The following is a 17191-nucleotide window of genomic DNA, read 5'->3' on the forward strand; positions in this document are numbered from 1 at the left end:
TCATATTGACAAGTGGAAGAAAATGATTTTCGGCAAAGGGATGCTCTTTTCCAGCCCATTCTGTTCTCCCAGAGTCTTCTGTCCTACCAATCCTCAGAAGTGAGGTAGCTCTTCTATTGACACTCAAGCTAAGACTGCTGCTCTAGCGTTCTAACTCATACATGGCACATGTGTGCATACCTTCATGTGCGTGTAGTCTGAATCACGCACTTTCGCATTTAATACCTGTCGTCTCTTTTATGCTTCCCCAGGTAGGAATATAATAATTTGTGACTCGCCCCCCACCCCCACGCCACAGTCTCCAGAATACAACCAGCAATTTATAACAATTTAGTGACAGACTGATGACAATAATTAAAAAGCTAGAAGTTATACCCTATGCTCTTTCCTCCCAAGTATTAGACACACATAAGACTGGGCTCAAGGTGAAAAACAGATTCCTTCAAACTGAGGAATTACTAAATATCTGACCTGCAGAAAACTCCAACGGTCTAAGAAAGAAACACAAAACTTACCTTTAAGTATAATGTAATCTAACAATGTTTCTCAAACTTTTTGACCAAAGTTCTCTTAATAGCAGAAACAAGCAAATATATATGTACACACACACACACACACACATATAAAAAACACAATAGGGTAAAGTTTATGCCTGATCTTTTTTCAATGTCTTGTTTTATTGTACAATTAATGGGGATTTCACATTATATTCTGTAACACATTTGTATCTCAGAAAGACAGTGTGTTTTCTTAGAGTAAGGGATAAAAGGGTACAAATCCCACAGTGAGAAACATGGACCTCACAGAGTTTAGATACAAAAAGCCATTTTACCTGCCCTAGTTGGTTATGATTTATGCCAATAATTCTGGTCAGTGTAATTATCAACATAAGTATCTTAAGTGCTTAGAATATTATTTTTCCAGGCCTACCTCATATGCAATTGGTACTAACCATATTGTAGCCATACACACGCACGCGCGCGCACACACACACACACACACACACACACACACACACACACATATCCTATAAATTGTGAGGAAATAAATTTCCAAATCTTTAAAGAAGACATAAGAAGCTCTACTTACCATCACTGTCAGAGTCCTCAAACTGGGAGTAATTCACTGGCTTCTTGTGCCTGTGAACAAAGCAGAAATTTTCATTTACACAAATGTCAATTTCTCACCTCCATTCTTTAAGGTCATTAATAGTCTTGAGTGAATAAAAATATGTTTGGATTCCCTTAAGAATATATAAATATATAAACCAAGATGGCGGAGCAGAAGGACGTGCTCTCATTCCCTCTTGCGAGAACACCAGAATCACAACTAACTGCTAAACAATCATCGACAGGAAGACACTGGAACTCACCAAAAAAGATACCCCACATCCAAAGACAAAGGAGAAGCTACAATGAGATGGTAGGAAGGGCATAATCACAGTAAAATCAAATCCCATAACTGCTGGGTGGGTGACTCACAAACTGGAAAACACTTATGCCACAGATGTCCACCCACTGGAGTGAAGGTTCTGAGCCCCACGTCAGGCTTCCCAACCTGGGGGTCCGCCAATGGGAGGAGGAATTCCCAGAGAATCAGACTTTGAAGGTTAGCGGGATTTGACTGCAGGACTCTGACAGGGCTGGGGGAAACAGAGACTCCACTCTTGGAGGGCACACACAAAGTAGTGTGTGCTTCAGGACCCAGGGGAAGGAGCAGTGACCCCAGGGGAGACTGAACCAGACCTACATGCTAGTGTTGGAGGGTCTCCTGCAGAGCCGGGGATGGGGGCTGTGTCTCACCTTAAGGACAAGGACACTGACAGCAGAAGTTCTGGGGAGTACTCCTTGGCGTGAGCGCTCCCAGAGTCTGCCATTAGCACCAACAAAGAGCCTGGGTAGGCTCCAGTGCTGGGTTGCCTCAGGCCAAACAACCAACAGGGAGGGAACCCAGCCCCACCTATCAGCAGACAAGTGGATTAAAGTTTTACTGAGCTCTGCCCACCAGAGCAACACCCAGCTATACCCACCACCAGTTCCTCCCATCAGGAAACTTGCACAAGCCTCTTAGATAGCCTCATCCACCAGAGGGCAGAGAGAAGAAGCAAGAACTACAATCCTGCAGCCTGTGGAACAAAAACCACATTCACAGAAAGATAGACAAGATAAAAAGGCAGAGGGCTATGTACCAGATGAAGGAACAAGATAAAACCCCAGAAAAACAACTAAATGAAGCGGAGACAGGCAACCTTCCAGAAAAGAATTCAGAATAATGATAGTGAAGATGATCCAGGACCTCGGAAAAACAATGGAGGCAAAGATCAAGAAGATGCAAGAAACGTTTAACAAAGACCTAGAAGAATTAAAGGACAAACAAACAGAGATGAACAATACAATAACTGAAATGAAAACTAAACTAGAAGGAATCAATAGCAGAATAACTGAGACAGAAGAACAGATAAGTGACCTGGAAGACAGAATGGTGGAATTCATTGCCATGTAACAGAATAAAGAAAAAAGGATGAAAAGAACTGAAGACAGCCTAAGAGACCTCTGGGACAACATTAAATGCAACAACATTCGCATTATAGGGGTCCCAGAAGGAGAAGAGAGAGAGAAAGGACCTGAGAAAATATTTGAAGAGATTATAGTCGAAAACTTCCCCAATACGGGAAAGGAAATAGCCACCAAAGTCCAGGAAGCACAGAGAGTCCCATACAGGAGAAACCCAAGGAGAAACATGCCAAGACACATAGTAATCAAATTAGCAAAAATTAAAGACAAAGAAAAATTATTGAAAGCAGCAAGGGAAAAACAACAAAAAACATACAAGGGAACTCCCACAAGGTTAACAGCTGATTCCTCAGCAGAAACTCTACCAGCCAGAAGGGAGTGGCATGATAAACTTAAAGTGATGAAAGGGAAGAACCTACAACCAAGATTACTCTACCCGGCAAGGATCTCATTCAGATTCGATGGAGAAATCAAAAGCTTTACAGATAAGCAAAAGCTAAGAGAATTCAGCACCATCAAACCAGCTCTACAACAAGCTGGAGAAGCAAAACTCATATCAGATAAAATAGACTTTAAAATAAAGAATGTTACAAGAGACGAGGAAGGACACTACATCATGATCAAGGGATCTACCCAAGAAGATATAACAATTATAAATATATATGCACCCAACATAGGAGCACCTCAATACATAACGCAACTGCTAACAGCTATAAAAGAGGAAATCGACAGTAACACAATAATAGTGGGAGACCTTAACACCTCACTTACACCAATGGACAGATCATCCAAAATGAAAATAAATAAGGAAACAGAAGCTTTAAATGACACAACAGACCAGATAGATTTAATTGTTATTTATAGGACATTCCATCCAAAAACAGCAGATTACACTTTCTTCTCAAATGTGCACGGAACACTCTCCAGGATAAATCACATCTTGGGTCACAAATCAAGCCTCAGTAAATTTAAGAAAACTGAAATCATATCAAGCATCTTTTCTGACCATAACGTTATGAGATTGGAAATGAATTACAGTGAAAAAAACGTAAAAAACACAAACACATGGAGGCTGAACAATACATTACTAAATAACCAAGAGATCACTGAATAAGTCAAAGAAGAAATCAAAAAATACCTAGAGACAAATGACAACGAAAACACGACGATACAAAACCTATGGGATGCAGCAAAAGCAGTTCTAAGAGGCAAGTTTATAGCTATACAAGCCTACTTCAAGGAACAAGAAAAATCTCAAATAAACAATCTAACCTTACACCTAAAGGAACTAGAGAAAGAAGAACAAACAAAACCCAAAGTTAGGAGAAGGAAAGAAATCATAAAGATCAGAGCAGAAATAAATGAAATAGAAACAAAGAAAACAATAGCAAAGATCAATAAAACTAAAAGCTGGTCTTTGAGAAGATAAACAAGATTGATAAACCATTAGCCAGACTCATCAAGAAAAAGAGGGAGAGGACTCAAATCAGTAAAATTAGAAATGAAAAAGGAGAAGTTAAAACAGACAGCACAGACATACAAAGCACCCTAAGAAACTACTACGAGCAACTCTATGCCAATCAAATGGAAAACCTGGAAGAAATGGACAAGTTCTTAGAAAGGTATAACCTTCCAAGACTGAACCAGGAAGAAACAGAAAATATGAACAGACCAATCACAAGTAATGAAATTGAAACTGTGATTAAAAATCTTCCAACAAACAAAAGTCCAGGACCAGATGGCTTCACAGGTGAATTCTATCAAACATTTAGAGATGAGCTAACACCCATCCTTCTCAAACTCTTCAAAAAAATTCCAGAGGAAGGAACACTCCCAAATTCATTCTATGAGGCCACCATCATGCTGATACCAAAACCAGACAAAGATATTACAAAAAAAGAAAATGATAGACCAATATCACTGATGAATATAGATGCAAAAATCCTCAACAAAATACTAGCAAACAGAATCCAACACATTAAAAGGATCATAAACCATGATCAAGTGGGGTTTATCCAAGGAAGGCAAGGATTCTTCAATATAAGCAAATCAATCAATGTGATACATCATATTAACAAACTGAAGGAGAAAAACTATATGATCATCCCAATAGACGCAGAAAAAGCTTTTGACAAAATTCAACACCAATTTATGATAAAAACCCTCCAGAAAGTAGGCGTAGAGGGAACTTACCTCAACATAATAAAGGCCGTATATGACAAACCCACAGCAAACATCATTCTCAATGGTGAAAAACTGAAAGCATTTCCTCTAACATCAGGAACAAGACAAGGATGTCCACTCTCACCACTATTATTCAACATAGTTTTGGAAGTCCTAGCCACGGCAATCAGAGAAAAAGAAATAAAAGGAATACAAATGGGAAAAGAAGTAAAACTGTCACTGTTTGCAGATGACATGATACTATACATAGAGAATCCTAAAGATGCCACCAGAAAACTACTAGAGCTAATCAATGAATTTGGTAAAGTTGCAGGATACAAAATTAATGCACAGAAATCTCTTGCATTCCTATACACTAATGATGACAAATCTGAAAGAGAAATTAAGGAAACACTCCCATTTACCACTGCAACAAAAAGAATAAAATACCTAGGAATAAGCCTACCCAGGGAGACAAAATACCTGTATGCAGAAAACTATAAGACACTGATGAAAGAAATTAAAGATGATACCAGCAGATGGAGAGACATACCATGTTCTTGGATTGGAAGAATCAATATTGTGAAAATGACTATACTACCCAAAGCAATCTACAGATTCAATGCAATCCCTATCAAATTACCAATGGCATTTTTTACAGAACTAGAACAAAATATCTTAAAATTTGTATGAAGACACAAAAGACCCTGAATAGCCAAAGCAGTCTTGAGGGAAAAAAACGGAGCTGGAGGAATCAGACTCCCTGACTTCAGACTATACTACAAAGCTACAGTAATCAAGACAATATGGTACTGGCACAAAAACAGAAACACAGATCAATGGAACAAGATAGAAAGCCCAGAGATAAACCCACACACCTATGGTCAACTAATCTATGGCAATGGATATACAATGGAGAAAAGACAGTCTCTTCAATAAGTGGTGCTGGGAAAACTGGACAGCTACATGTAAAAGAATGAAATTGGAACACTCCCTAACACCATACACAAAAATAAACTCAAAATGGATTAGAGACCTAAATTTAAGACTGGACACTATAAAACTCTTAGAGGAAAACATAGGAAGAACACTCTTTGACATAAATCACAGCAAGATCTTTTTTGATCCACCTCCTTGAGTAATGGAAATAAAAACAAAAATAAACAAATGGGACCTAATGAAACTTCAAAGATTTTGCACAGCAAAGGAAACCATAAACAAGATGAAAAGAAAACCCTCAAAATGGGAGAAAATGGGGCTTCCCTGGTGGCGCAGTGGTTGAGAGTCCGCCTGTCGATACAGGGGACACGGATTCGTGCCCCGGTCCGGGAAGATCCCACATGCCGCAGAGCGGCTGGGCCCGTGAGCCATGGCCGCTGGGCCTGCGTGTCCGGAGCCTGTGCTCCGCAACGGGAGAGGCCACAGCAGTGAGAGGCCCGCGTACAGCAAAAAAAAAAAAAAAAATAGTAAAAAAAAAAACATTGAAAATATTTGCAAACGAATCAACGGACAAAGGATTAATCTCCAAGATATATAAACAGCTCATGCAGTTCAATATTAAAAAGCAAACAACCCAATCCAGAAATGGGCAGAAGACCTAAATAGACGTTTCTCCAAAGAAGACATACAGATGGCCAAGAGGCATATGAAAAGCTGCTCAACATCACTAATTATTAGAGAAACACAAAGCAAAACTACAATGAGGTATCACCTCACACCAGTTAGAACGAGCATCATCAGAAAATCTACAAACAACAAATGCTGGAAAAGGTGTGGAGAAAAGGGAACCCTCCTGCACTGCTGGTGGGAATGTAAATTGACACAGCCACTATGGAGAACAGTATGGAGGTTCCTCAAAAAACTAAAAATAGAATTACCATATGATCCAGCAATCCCACTCCTGGGCATATACCTGGAGAAAACTCTAATCCGAAAAGATACATGCACCCCAATGTTCACAGCAACACTATTTACAATAGCCAAGGCATGGAAGCAACCTAAATGTCCACTGACAGATGTGTGTATGAAGAAGTGTGGTATACATATACAACGGAATATTACTCAGCCATCAACAAGAATGAAATAATGACATTTGCAGCAACATGGCTGGACCTAGAGATTATGATACTAAGTGAAGTAAGTCAGAAAAAGAAAGACAAAAAAACCCATATGATATCACTTATATCCGGAATCTAAAATATGATACAAATGAATTTATTTACAAAACAGAAACAGACTCAGAGACATAGAAAACAGACATGGTTACCAAAGGGGAAAGGGGATGGGGAGGGATAAGCTAAGAGTTTGGGATCAGCAGGTACAAACTACTATAAATAAAATAGATAAACAACAAGGACCTACTGTGTAGCACAGGGAGCTATATTCAACATCCTGTAATAAACCAGAATGGAAAAGAATATGAAAAAGTACATATATGTATATATAAAACTAAATCACTTTGCTGTACACCAGATACACAACATTATAAATAATTATACTTCAACAAAATTTTTTTTAAATTAAAATTAAAGTAGGGCTTTCCTCCTCCTCACTCTCTCTCACATTGCCATGTTTATTTTCCGTCTCCTAACTTCATCCCTTGACTAGACTGCAACCTCCAGCACCTAGTAAATATATATATCTAGTAAATATATACCTCCAGCACAAAAGTAAATATATTCAAAACTCTACTAAATGAGCGGCTGACCCTAGGCCTCCACGGTGCTCAACTGAGGTTAACTGGAGCAATAGTTTCAAACAGTACATTTAATGGAAAACACAGAGGATCTGGCGCCAGCTGGCTTAGGTTTGCATGTTATCCTGTAACTTACTAGCTGTGTGACTCAGCTAAACTGGCTTTCGTGCCCAGAAGTTTAAATTGATAAGACAGGGAGACCCAAACTTTCTATCTCAAAGAAGTATAGGGATGAACAAATGAAATAACACGTAAGCAGAAGCTTGGTGAAATGCAAAACGCTGTAACCAGGCCTTATTTGAACGGAGTGGGTAAAAGAAACGGCAGTAACTGTCAAAGGAGCCAAGAGAAGGAAACAGCTTGGATGCTAGGACCTTTCCGAGGAGCGGCAGCTCTCCCTGGAGTCTAGAGCGTTTAGCTGTCGGTCCCACCATCGCTACCCTGGTCCTCGGGCCCTTCCCTCCATTCCATGCAGGTGACGCGGCCTACAGCGTCTTCCTGCCCTTCCTCCCCATCCGCGCCGGATGCCATGAACTACTCACCTCGCAGGCCGCACCATGGTCCCCTCCAAGGCTGGAAACCTGCAGCTCGCAGCCTCCTGTCGGCAGCGGCGGCGGCCGTTCCAATTCCCGCGCAAAACCAGATTCGAAGCTCTCCGCCCCGCCGCCAGTCCTCCAATCCCCTCCGGCCATCCCCGCGGGCGCGCATGCGCTCTGAGAAGCGCGCGTTAGTTCACGCCCCCTCCAAGCACCGCCCTTCCGCATCCGGTCTGCCAGAGCCGAGCCGGTGCTTCGCCGCTGCACTTTCGTCACTTCTGCGCCGTCTCTGAAATGGACAATAACAGTAGAAATACACATTCTTACACTTTTAAATGATTCAACTCAGGTATTATGGAACAAGGGGACACTTAGACCGAGGAATTTTACACGGGGTGCCGGGAAAGAGGAAAAGATGCGGACGAATCTGCCGGAGCTGATCTTCCGGCTGTAAAAACAAGGCGGCAGTCAGCTGACGGTTCCTGCACCGCGGCTGGTTGACAGCGCCGGGTGTGCGGACAGCAGGAGACTCGGAACAAGGGGAGGTGAGCCCGCGACCCGATCGAGGAAGCCCCCTCAGACCGAAACCCTCTAACCGGGGGCTGTTCCCCTCACTCGGCCGTGGCTTCTCGGCCCTTTGTCTGCCCTCCCTTCCCTGACTCATTTAAGCCTCAGAACCTCCACTCGACTGGCTGCATGAGTTCGGTTCAGCTCTCCTCCTCGCATCCCATAATTGTACGGAAACCTTGCTTGATTTCAGCCCTGCTGTTAATAACAGATCGGGGAGAGAGAGCTAAAGTATCAATTTGTTGAAACACAGTAAGGCTAAAGGTTGAACCAACTGAAACCAGAGCTAATGGTTTTTGTTTGCCGAAAATTATGACTCGAAACAAGATGAGACTATGAGCCCCTATTTCCGTAATTTTCAGTTCCCTGCAAAATGTTTTTTTACTGTCTTTGCCTGCATCATGTGTGCTCATTTAGCAGCCTTTGATTTTTTTAATTGATATGTTCTTATAGAGCTTCCTGTTATTGTTTATTATTTTTACCAGCTTCCATTTATTGGTCATCTTAAGTTTGTCGGATGCTTCGTATTTATTATATGATTAAGCCTAATGACAGTCCTACAAGTTAAAAGGTTTCCTGGGGCCTAGCTCAGCTGAGATGTGGCCAAGGAAAGAAGGGCAGTAAGCGTGTGCTAGGCAAAGGAAAAACATTCAGAAAGGTTGGGAGTGGAAAGAGAGGTTTGGTATTGAAAGAAGTTTAGTATGGCTGGAAAATAAAGTTTTTGGATTTGTGTGTTGGAGAGGACGGGGTGCAGGTGCTGAAATAAGAGTTTGGAGGTATAAGCAGGGGCGTGGTAAGCTCCGTTAACGAGTTTGTATTGTATCCTGAGTCCTACAAGGAATGTCATAGAAGGATTTAAGCAGATGAGCAACGTGGTCAGATATGCACTTGAAAACGATTGCTGTGACTTCAGTGTAGAGAATAGTGTGAGAACTGATTTGATGGGGAAATGTCTGGGGACAGGAGTCCAGTTAGGAGGCTAATAAGTAAATCTTCAGTTGATGTATTCTTTTTGACTAGATTTTCTTCTTTATGAATAGTGTCCACTTTGCCTTGTGGGCTGTCCTGTACTTTCCACTTTCTGTGTATCTTTTTCCTTCATGGAAATCTTTCCGGCACCATCTCCCTTCTCTCCACCCCCAATCAGATCGCATACCCACCACCTCTAAGCTCTTCAAGATGAATTGGTCCCTGATCTGTTTCTTTGACTTTGTATTCACCAGCTGTTTCATGAACTGTATCCACCCACCATGCATCTGTTCCTAAGAATCCTCTCTGTTCTTCTCTCCATGATCCTTACCTATTCCTGAGAACTCTGCCTAGGAATGCTAAGTATTTTGTGGGCATAATTTTTTTCTTAAATGAAGTTTAGAAGAACCTTTTCCTTAAAAGAAGAAGCATTTTGTTTTCATCATGAAGATGAAAATGCAGGGATAAACGTAGGGAAATAGAATAATCAGCTCAGAGTCACACAAATAAAACCTCTGAGTGGGGGAACATCTTAGAAGTGGAACAGCAATAATGAAACATCATGTTTTTTTTAAATGGACTTATAACCCGCTGAGTTTTTTTGTTGTTGTCAGTGCTATAGAAATCCTGCCAAAGAAGATGAAGAAAAACAGAGAAAGATTCTGCAACAGAGAGAGGGAATTTGTGTATGAATTCAAAGTGGGCAGTCAGTGCTTAGAACTGAGGGTGCCTCTCAAATTTCCTGTTCAAGAGAATGCCAGTCATTTACATGGCCATCTGATGCTGCTGCACAATTTACCATGCTTTATAGAAAAAGGTGAGGGTTGATTTCTTTTAAAATATCACTTCGTTATTTTCCTATAGTCTCTGTCATTAGAAGTTTTATATTAGAAAGCATAAACCTAAGAAGCATTGGAAACAACTACAAAATGTGAAGCTTTCAAGAATAAAAAGGTTCCCCAGACCTTTGTTTTCTGGAGTGTTTTTTTTGTATCCCTTGTAATTGTTTATTAGGCATTTTAGTATAAAAATTAAATTAAAATATGAAAAATCACCGAGTCTGGATTAGAACTCTTAACCTCCTAATGTAGTTGGATGGATTCATAAGGTGTGTCCGCTATCACTAGCTATGTGCTGAATGCGTTGCCCTTTTAATGATTCGGTCCGCAATTCCTGAGATGTCATGGGAGAGAAGGGGTACCTGTCTTTCAATAATCTTTGCTCACCTAAATTAATTCCATAAAGTCATTAATAAAGTGTGTATTAAACCATGTTAAAAGGTCTGTGCTCTGTCTACAGATGAGGGAAAATGTTTTAATTGAGAATATGTTGGATCATAGAAGGTCGAAGTTACAAGGGAACGTAGAAACTTTCCAGCACAATCTCTTTGTACAAATAAGGAAACTGGTACCTAGAAAGGTTAAATTATTTGCCCAACGCAATGATTCTCAAAAATCGTTCCCTGATCAGCAGCTACAGTATCACTTGGGAACTTGTTAGAAATGAGGATTATTGGGCAGGCTCCACCCAGTTCCCTTTGAATCAGGAACTCTGGGAGTGCATGCGGCAGTCTATTCCAGTAAGCTCTTCAGGGAACTCTGATGCATCTTAACGACTGAGAACCTCTGGTCCGAAGTTATATAATGACAGAGCCAAGACCAGAACCCAGGTATCCTGGTTTCTATGCCAGTGCTCTTCAATCAGTCTTTTTTTTTTCTTTAAAGCAGCATAAAGCAACAAATATGTATTATCTTGTCCTTACCGTTACTGTCGTTCAGGGATGCAGGTGCAACCTAGCTGGGTGCCTCTGACTCAGGGTTTCTCATGGGGTTGCAGCCATACCATCAGTCAGGGCTACAGTCTCATCTGAAGGCTCTACTGACAGAGGGTTGTTTCCAAGATCCCTTGTGAGGTTGTTGTCAAGCCTTGTCATGTGGGCCTCTTCATAGGGTCACCTCAGGACCTGCAGCTGGCCTCCACCAGGGCCAGCAACCTAAGAGAGTGAGGGAGCAAGTGTCCAAGGTGAAAGCCATGGTCTTCTTACATCCTCAAAGCAGTCTCTGAATAGTGTCTCTAAAGTTGGAATTGTAGATCATCTGAAATAAATCAGTTTTAATATGCTGATCACTCAATTTCTCTCTCAGATTCAAAGACTGTAACAATATATACCCTTGAAAGTTAAATAGGAAACTCATTTAAATACAGAAACCTTTAGCCGCTCTAAATCTATAGGAGGTCTTTATGTGCTTTTCCCTACTCACTTTCAGATAAAGAATCAGGCTTAAGAAATTAACATTTTTAATTTTTTTTAAGATTTTTTTTTGATGTGGACCATTTTTAAAGTCTTACTGAATTTGTTACAATATTGCTTCTGTTTTATGTTTTGGTTTTTTGCCCGTGAGGCATGTGGGATCTAAGCTCCCCGACCAGGGATTGAACCCACACCCCCTGCATTGGAAGGCGAAGTCTTAACCCACTGGACGGCCAGGGAAGTCCCAACATTTTAAATTAGTATCAGGGTTGTATATCAGAGTTAAGAATTTTGACCATTCAATAACCTGTGATTGTAAAGAAGAATAATTGTGAGATTAGTTAAATGATCCCCTAAGCTGATTTTATTTTAGTTAGACATTCTCTTAAGGGTTAAGGGTATTCTCATTGTCTCATTCTGTTAAGACACTGTTTTAGTTAGACATTCTGTTAGGCTTGATAAAATAAAGTTTGACATTGGAATGCTTAGCCAGGTAAAATGTTCCCTATTTATGTGTACTGACAATGGTATTTCTTGTCCCTGTTACAGACTTAAAAGAAGCTCTGAGCCAGTTTATCGAAGAAGAATCCCTCAAAGATTATGACAGAGATGCTGAAGCAGCCCTGGAAGCTGTGAAGTCAGGTGAAGTAGACTTACATCAGCTGGCAAGTACCTGGGCCAAAGCTTATGCGGAGGTAAAAAAATAGATCCCATTGTAAATTTTGAGGATATTCTGAACTTTGATGAAGATTTCTTTCCTTACAGCTTTATTGAGATGTAGTTGACGTGCGACATCGTGTAAGCTTAAGGCATACAGCATAGTGCTTTGATTTACACACGTCACGAAGTGATTATCACAAGTTTAGTGAACATCCATCCTCTCATATAGATACAAAATTAAAGAAATAGAAAATGAAATACTTTTTTTGTGTGGAGAACGCTTAGGATTTACTCTCAACAACTTTCATATATACCATAAGGCAGTGTTAATTATATTTATTACACTGTACATTACGTGCCTAGTACTTACTATAACTGGAAGTTTGCATCTTTTGATTGCAGTCATCCAATTTCCCCTTCCCCTATCCCCAGCTTCAGTTAACTGCAAATCTGATCTCTTTTCCTGTGATTTTGTTTGTTTGTTTTTAAAGTATAGTGATGGAGGAGACAGAGAAGTCCAGATGGGCCTGGTCGTGGGGTAGTTTCTCCACAGGCCCTTACTCAGTGCCCATTCCTCTCGGCTGTCCCAGTCCCCTTTTTAGGGTCACCTCTCCTGAGGGAATATGGCGCGAGTTAGGTCAGATAAGAGCTCCGTTCAGCGCTTCTCATGTAGGTAGCTTCTGCCTATTCACAAGGCTCACTCTAGGCTGGGTTTTAAACTGATGCTGAAAATCATGTAGTGAGCAGACCTGGTTCATGGGGTTTCCAAATGTCTGGTGTTACGCAGGGCCAAGCAGATCCCCGTGATTTGGCCCTGGCTCCTTCCTGCAAAACTTCAGCCCGAGCCTGATGTGAATTTGGAACAAGGCTTAAGTCACATGGGCTGGTTATAATTTCTCGAGCGGTGCCGGGGTCTGGAGATGTACAGCAGTCATGGGAATGCGGGTTCAGGATTTCAGAGGCATGGGGTAGGTGAAATCCGCCTTCTAGATTCAGCTGGTCTTCTGAGACTCTTCTCTCCTGATCTGGCAGCCAATCGAAGTATAAGTGAAAGGAAACAGGGGAAAAGTTTACCCTATTGACCCAGTTCAAAATACCTGTTTCTGTCATTTATCCATTTGTTTTATTTAAGGTAAATTATTACTTAGTCCTGTCATAGATTCTAGTTTTTGACATTTTCCCTTTGAAAAGGGAAGAATTTAGATTATTCTTTTTTATAGATGTCTGTCTGCAAAGATCAATAATAGAAAAAATATTTCCACTTTTGCCTTTAAATTGTATGACCTTTGACAGGGGACTTCCCAGCATGCCAGTTTCCTCCCCTGGAGAGCACTGTGTGTGTCAGATGTGCTGGCACGGCACACGTCTGGGGACAGGCATCTGTCCCCTGGATGGATTTGTGTGTGTGCTTGGGGTGTCTCCATTCTGCCTCTCTGCATGTTTCTCTTTTTCTTGTTTATTGGTGTTTACTCAGCCCCTTTATCATTTTGATAGCTACTGTTTTCATACACTTTAAAACATGCTTACATTTTATAAAGAAAACAATACTTGCAAAGTTCAGAGTAAGAAAATTGCAAATGTACATCTTGATATAAAATCCTGTGCATGAATTGGGTTTTCAAGGTCAGTGTTATTGCATAGGTAACCTCATTCTCTAAATATATAGCCTACAAAACCTTTCGTAGCAATATATTTTTAATAATGGAAAGCCTCTTCTGATTATATAATTAATATATGCAAGTTATTCTGTTATGCAGCACCTTAGAATACAAAGTAAAGGTCTTCAGAAGTCCCACTCTGCCAAAACAGCCCCTTTGAGCGTGCTTGGGTTTCACAGAAATGGGGTCTCAGCTTACTCACCATTTTTTTTTTTTTTTTTATTGTGGGCACTTCCTATTTCTTCCTCCACATTAACGCCTTCCCCTTGCCCCTGCCTCCAGGTAACCCACATGAACAACTTAGTTGACATCTTTCTGTATCTTTTTTGTATATTCAGATAATCCTATGTAACCTATATACACATATATGGATGGAGGGTCTTTCTGTCCTTTGATGTACAGAAATGGAATCATAATATATGCACTTCTCTAGTAGTGTGTTCAATAAAAATACTACATCAGGATTTAAGACTGTTCGTGTCTCATCTCGTAGACCACATTAGAGCATGCAAGGCCCGAGGAGCCCAGCTGGGATGAAGAGTTCGCAGACGTGTACCATGACCTAATCCATTCTCCTGCCTCTGAAACTCTCCTAAATTTGGAACACAATTACTTTGTTAGTATCTCAGAACTGATTGGCGAAAGAGATGTGGAGCTGAAAAAATTAAGAGAGAGGTATTTCAGAGTTCTTGCATTATCATAATTAAATGTTACGTCATCAAATATTGATGGGCTGCAGGACAGCTTGTTCTCATTTTGTTATAAAATGAAAGAATCTTTAACTTTAGAAATTAATTTTCTTATGCGTTTAGATCTGTCATTTCATCTGGGAAGATGAGGTCCTCATAGGTTTATAGAACTTCTCCAGTGATTTACCTAAACAAGTACGGTGGTCTTATCTATTCTTAGTTCTAATAAGAGGAATAGCTTACCTCTTTTGAAGGTCTGCTTTGTTCCAGGCACTGTGCAAAGTGCTTTGGATGCCGTCTTAGTTCAGGCTGCTGTTGAAAAAAAAAGTACCACAGACTGGGTGGCTTAAACAACAGAAATTGATTTCTTACCGTCTGGAGGCTGGGTAGTCCAAGATCAAGGTGCCAGCAGACTCTGTGTCTGCTGAGGACCCGCTGCCTGGCTTGCAGACCGTGCCTTCTTAATGTCGCTCACGTGGCGTTTCCTCAGTGCGGGCTCCTGGTGTGTTGCTCGTAGACAGACAGCTGTAGCACCTCTTCTTCTAGGCACTAATTCCATCAGGACAGCTCCAACCTCTTGAGCTCACCTAAACCTACTTACCTCCCAAAGGCCCCACCTCTGGATACCATCACATTGAGGGTTAGGGTGAACTCTGGGGAGACACAAACATGCAGTCCATAACCGGCGCCCTGTCTCACTTGATCCCTTAGCACAGTCCTACTGTTATCATCCCCATTTTACTGAGGCAAAGATGTGATTTTCTTCTAGTTCTTTATTATGTAGACAATAATATTGTGAACATACTTTAAGAATGAAATACAGATTAGATTTTTTTAAATATGTAAGAGTATAATTACCTAACAATAATGAATTACCTTCTGTTGAACCACATTTGTTTGATTTTTCCTACCAGGGCTTCAAATAATATAATCTTCATCTCATTCTGAATCTGTCCTTGGATCTCAGGTTTTCTGGGACTGCACTCATTCTGCCCATCTAGGTGTATTAGAAAATGCCCAGCCTGGCTCTCTGTAGTTCATGTCAGTAGCCATCACTCCTGCTTTCATTCAGCTGGTGAGCTGCTCTAAACTGTGGTCGACTTTGCTGCCTGCTCACTCCACCTCCCAGAAGATTTCATCTCTGGCCATCAATATTCTACAATTGTTTTTTTTCTAAATTGGAAGAAGATTCTCATTCCACAAAACTCTTCAGTTTTGGGGAATCTGAATTAACTTACTAATTATCTGCATTTACTGGTACTTCATGTGCATTTTCTGTCGTGGAGCGGTTTTTCATCAGGGGTTTGTCTTGGTTTACATTATTTTTTGAAATGTCCTTTGGCCAGACTTCTTGACGGGGCTTTGCTTTTTCCCACCTAAACGTATAAACGTTATTTGAATACATTTATTTTAAGAACAGTTTTATAGTTTATTTTTCACAAATCCAAACTGGTAGCTTAAAAAATAAAAATAAGCTATGTTCCCTTTCAGATAGGTAATATTTTTTGCAAAGGTGAACAGTATAACTAATGGTGAGTTGGAGTTCATTGATGGAAGTTCACCCACAGTTTTGGTGCTTAATTCATTTATCTAATTCATGAGCAGAAGTGACACCTTTTCTCAGTTCTCCTTTCATTTTTAATTCCATTTTACATCTTTAAAATAACTTTTCTCAGTATAGCATCAGTAGTTATAATGATCTTCTTTCCTAAGTTTGTTCAAGATAATATACAGGTTGTCAGAATCACCCCACCAGACATACTGAGCCAATAGATAGTTAGTATTTCATCTGAAAAATAATAAAATTTTCTTTGATCTTAATCATAGAAAATATATATTGTATCATTAACTACTTGTACTTCTAAAACATTTAGGGTGAAATAAATGTTCGTGAAATTTTATTTGTTGAATTATTATTTATTGGTCTTCTTTTTCCTCACTGGAAATTTGCTTCTTTTAGCAAATCAGATTCAAGATATTTCTTTGAAACTTAAAAGTGGCAATGATACTCTTTATCCACTAGAGGGAACATGTGTAATATAAAATATTAATATATTTGTATCGAAGTTTATATTTATTAATGCTTAGTAGTTATTTCTGTTTTAAATAACAATCTTACTTGCAAGCACATCCTTCACCTGACCTCTAGTAGTTATTAAAAAATTAATGGGGTCACCATTATCTGAACTTCTAATACCACTGATTAGTTTTTCCCGTAGAGAAAACCATTTTTAATTTCTGCATGTTTATTTGCATAAATGAAGAAGACTAAAATGTATCTTCAGAATGTATTTCATATTCCTTTAGAAAGGGAACCCTGTGACTTAATACCGGCTTGATTCTTAGAACCTAATTGGCAGCTTCTGGTTATAATAAAGTACCTTTTGAAGGTTGAAGTCACTTTAACTCATGTTCAAATAAAAAGAAAATGTATTTAAGCTGGAATTGCAGGGTATCTTCTTTGTGTAAATCTGCAGCTTCTTAAACATT

At 40.0% G+C, this 17191-nt stretch overlaps 2 protein-coding genes across 9 annotated transcripts in view; one reads left to right on the plus strand and one right to left on the minus strand.

The window, feature by feature from the left end:
* RAD51AP1 (RAD51 associated protein 1) overlaps positions 1–8077 on the minus strand; it is a 29671-nt gene extending 21594 nt beyond the window's left edge. For 2 of the 6 annotated variants that reach the window (XM_073789133.1, XM_019925955.3), the window contains exons 1-2: positions 7914–8075; positions 1090–1139 (exon numbers count right to left, since the gene is read on the minus strand). In XM_073789133.1, the coding sequence (XP_073645234.1) occupies positions 1090–1139; positions 7914–7930 (67 nt within the window). In that variant the 5' untranslated portion in view covers positions 7931–8075. Of the gene's footprint in view, positions 1–1089; positions 1140–7913 lie in introns of all 6 variants that reach the window. The other 4 variants (XM_073789134.1, XM_073789135.1, XM_019925954.3 and 1 more) reach the window with 4 other exon arrangements.
* A 124-nt stretch (positions 8078–8201) lies between these two features.
* The window catches only part of FERRY3 (FERRY endosomal RAB5 effector complex subunit 3), a 38279-nt gene continuing 29289 nt past the window's right edge, over positions 8202–17191 (plus strand). Inside the window, exons 1-4 of one of the 3 annotated variants that reach the window (XM_073789137.1) lie at positions 8202–8452; positions 10058–10260; positions 12244–12389; positions 14506–14687. In XM_073789137.1, the coding sequence (XP_073645238.1) occupies positions 10083–10260; positions 12244–12389; positions 14506–14687 (506 nt within the window). In that variant the 5' untranslated portion in view covers positions 8202–8452; positions 10058–10082. Of the gene's footprint in view, positions 8453–10057; positions 10261–12243; positions 12390–14505; positions 14688–17191 lie in introns of those variants that run through there. The other 2 variants (XM_019925951.3, XM_019925953.2) reach the window with 2 other exon arrangements.

Source organism: Tursiops truncatus, chromosome 11, assembly GCF_011762595.2.
Source record: "Tursiops truncatus isolate mTurTru1 chromosome 11, mTurTru1.mat.Y, whole genome shotgun sequence".
NCBI classification, from domain to species: Eukaryota; Metazoa; Chordata; class Mammalia; order Artiodactyla; family Delphinidae; genus Tursiops; species Tursiops truncatus.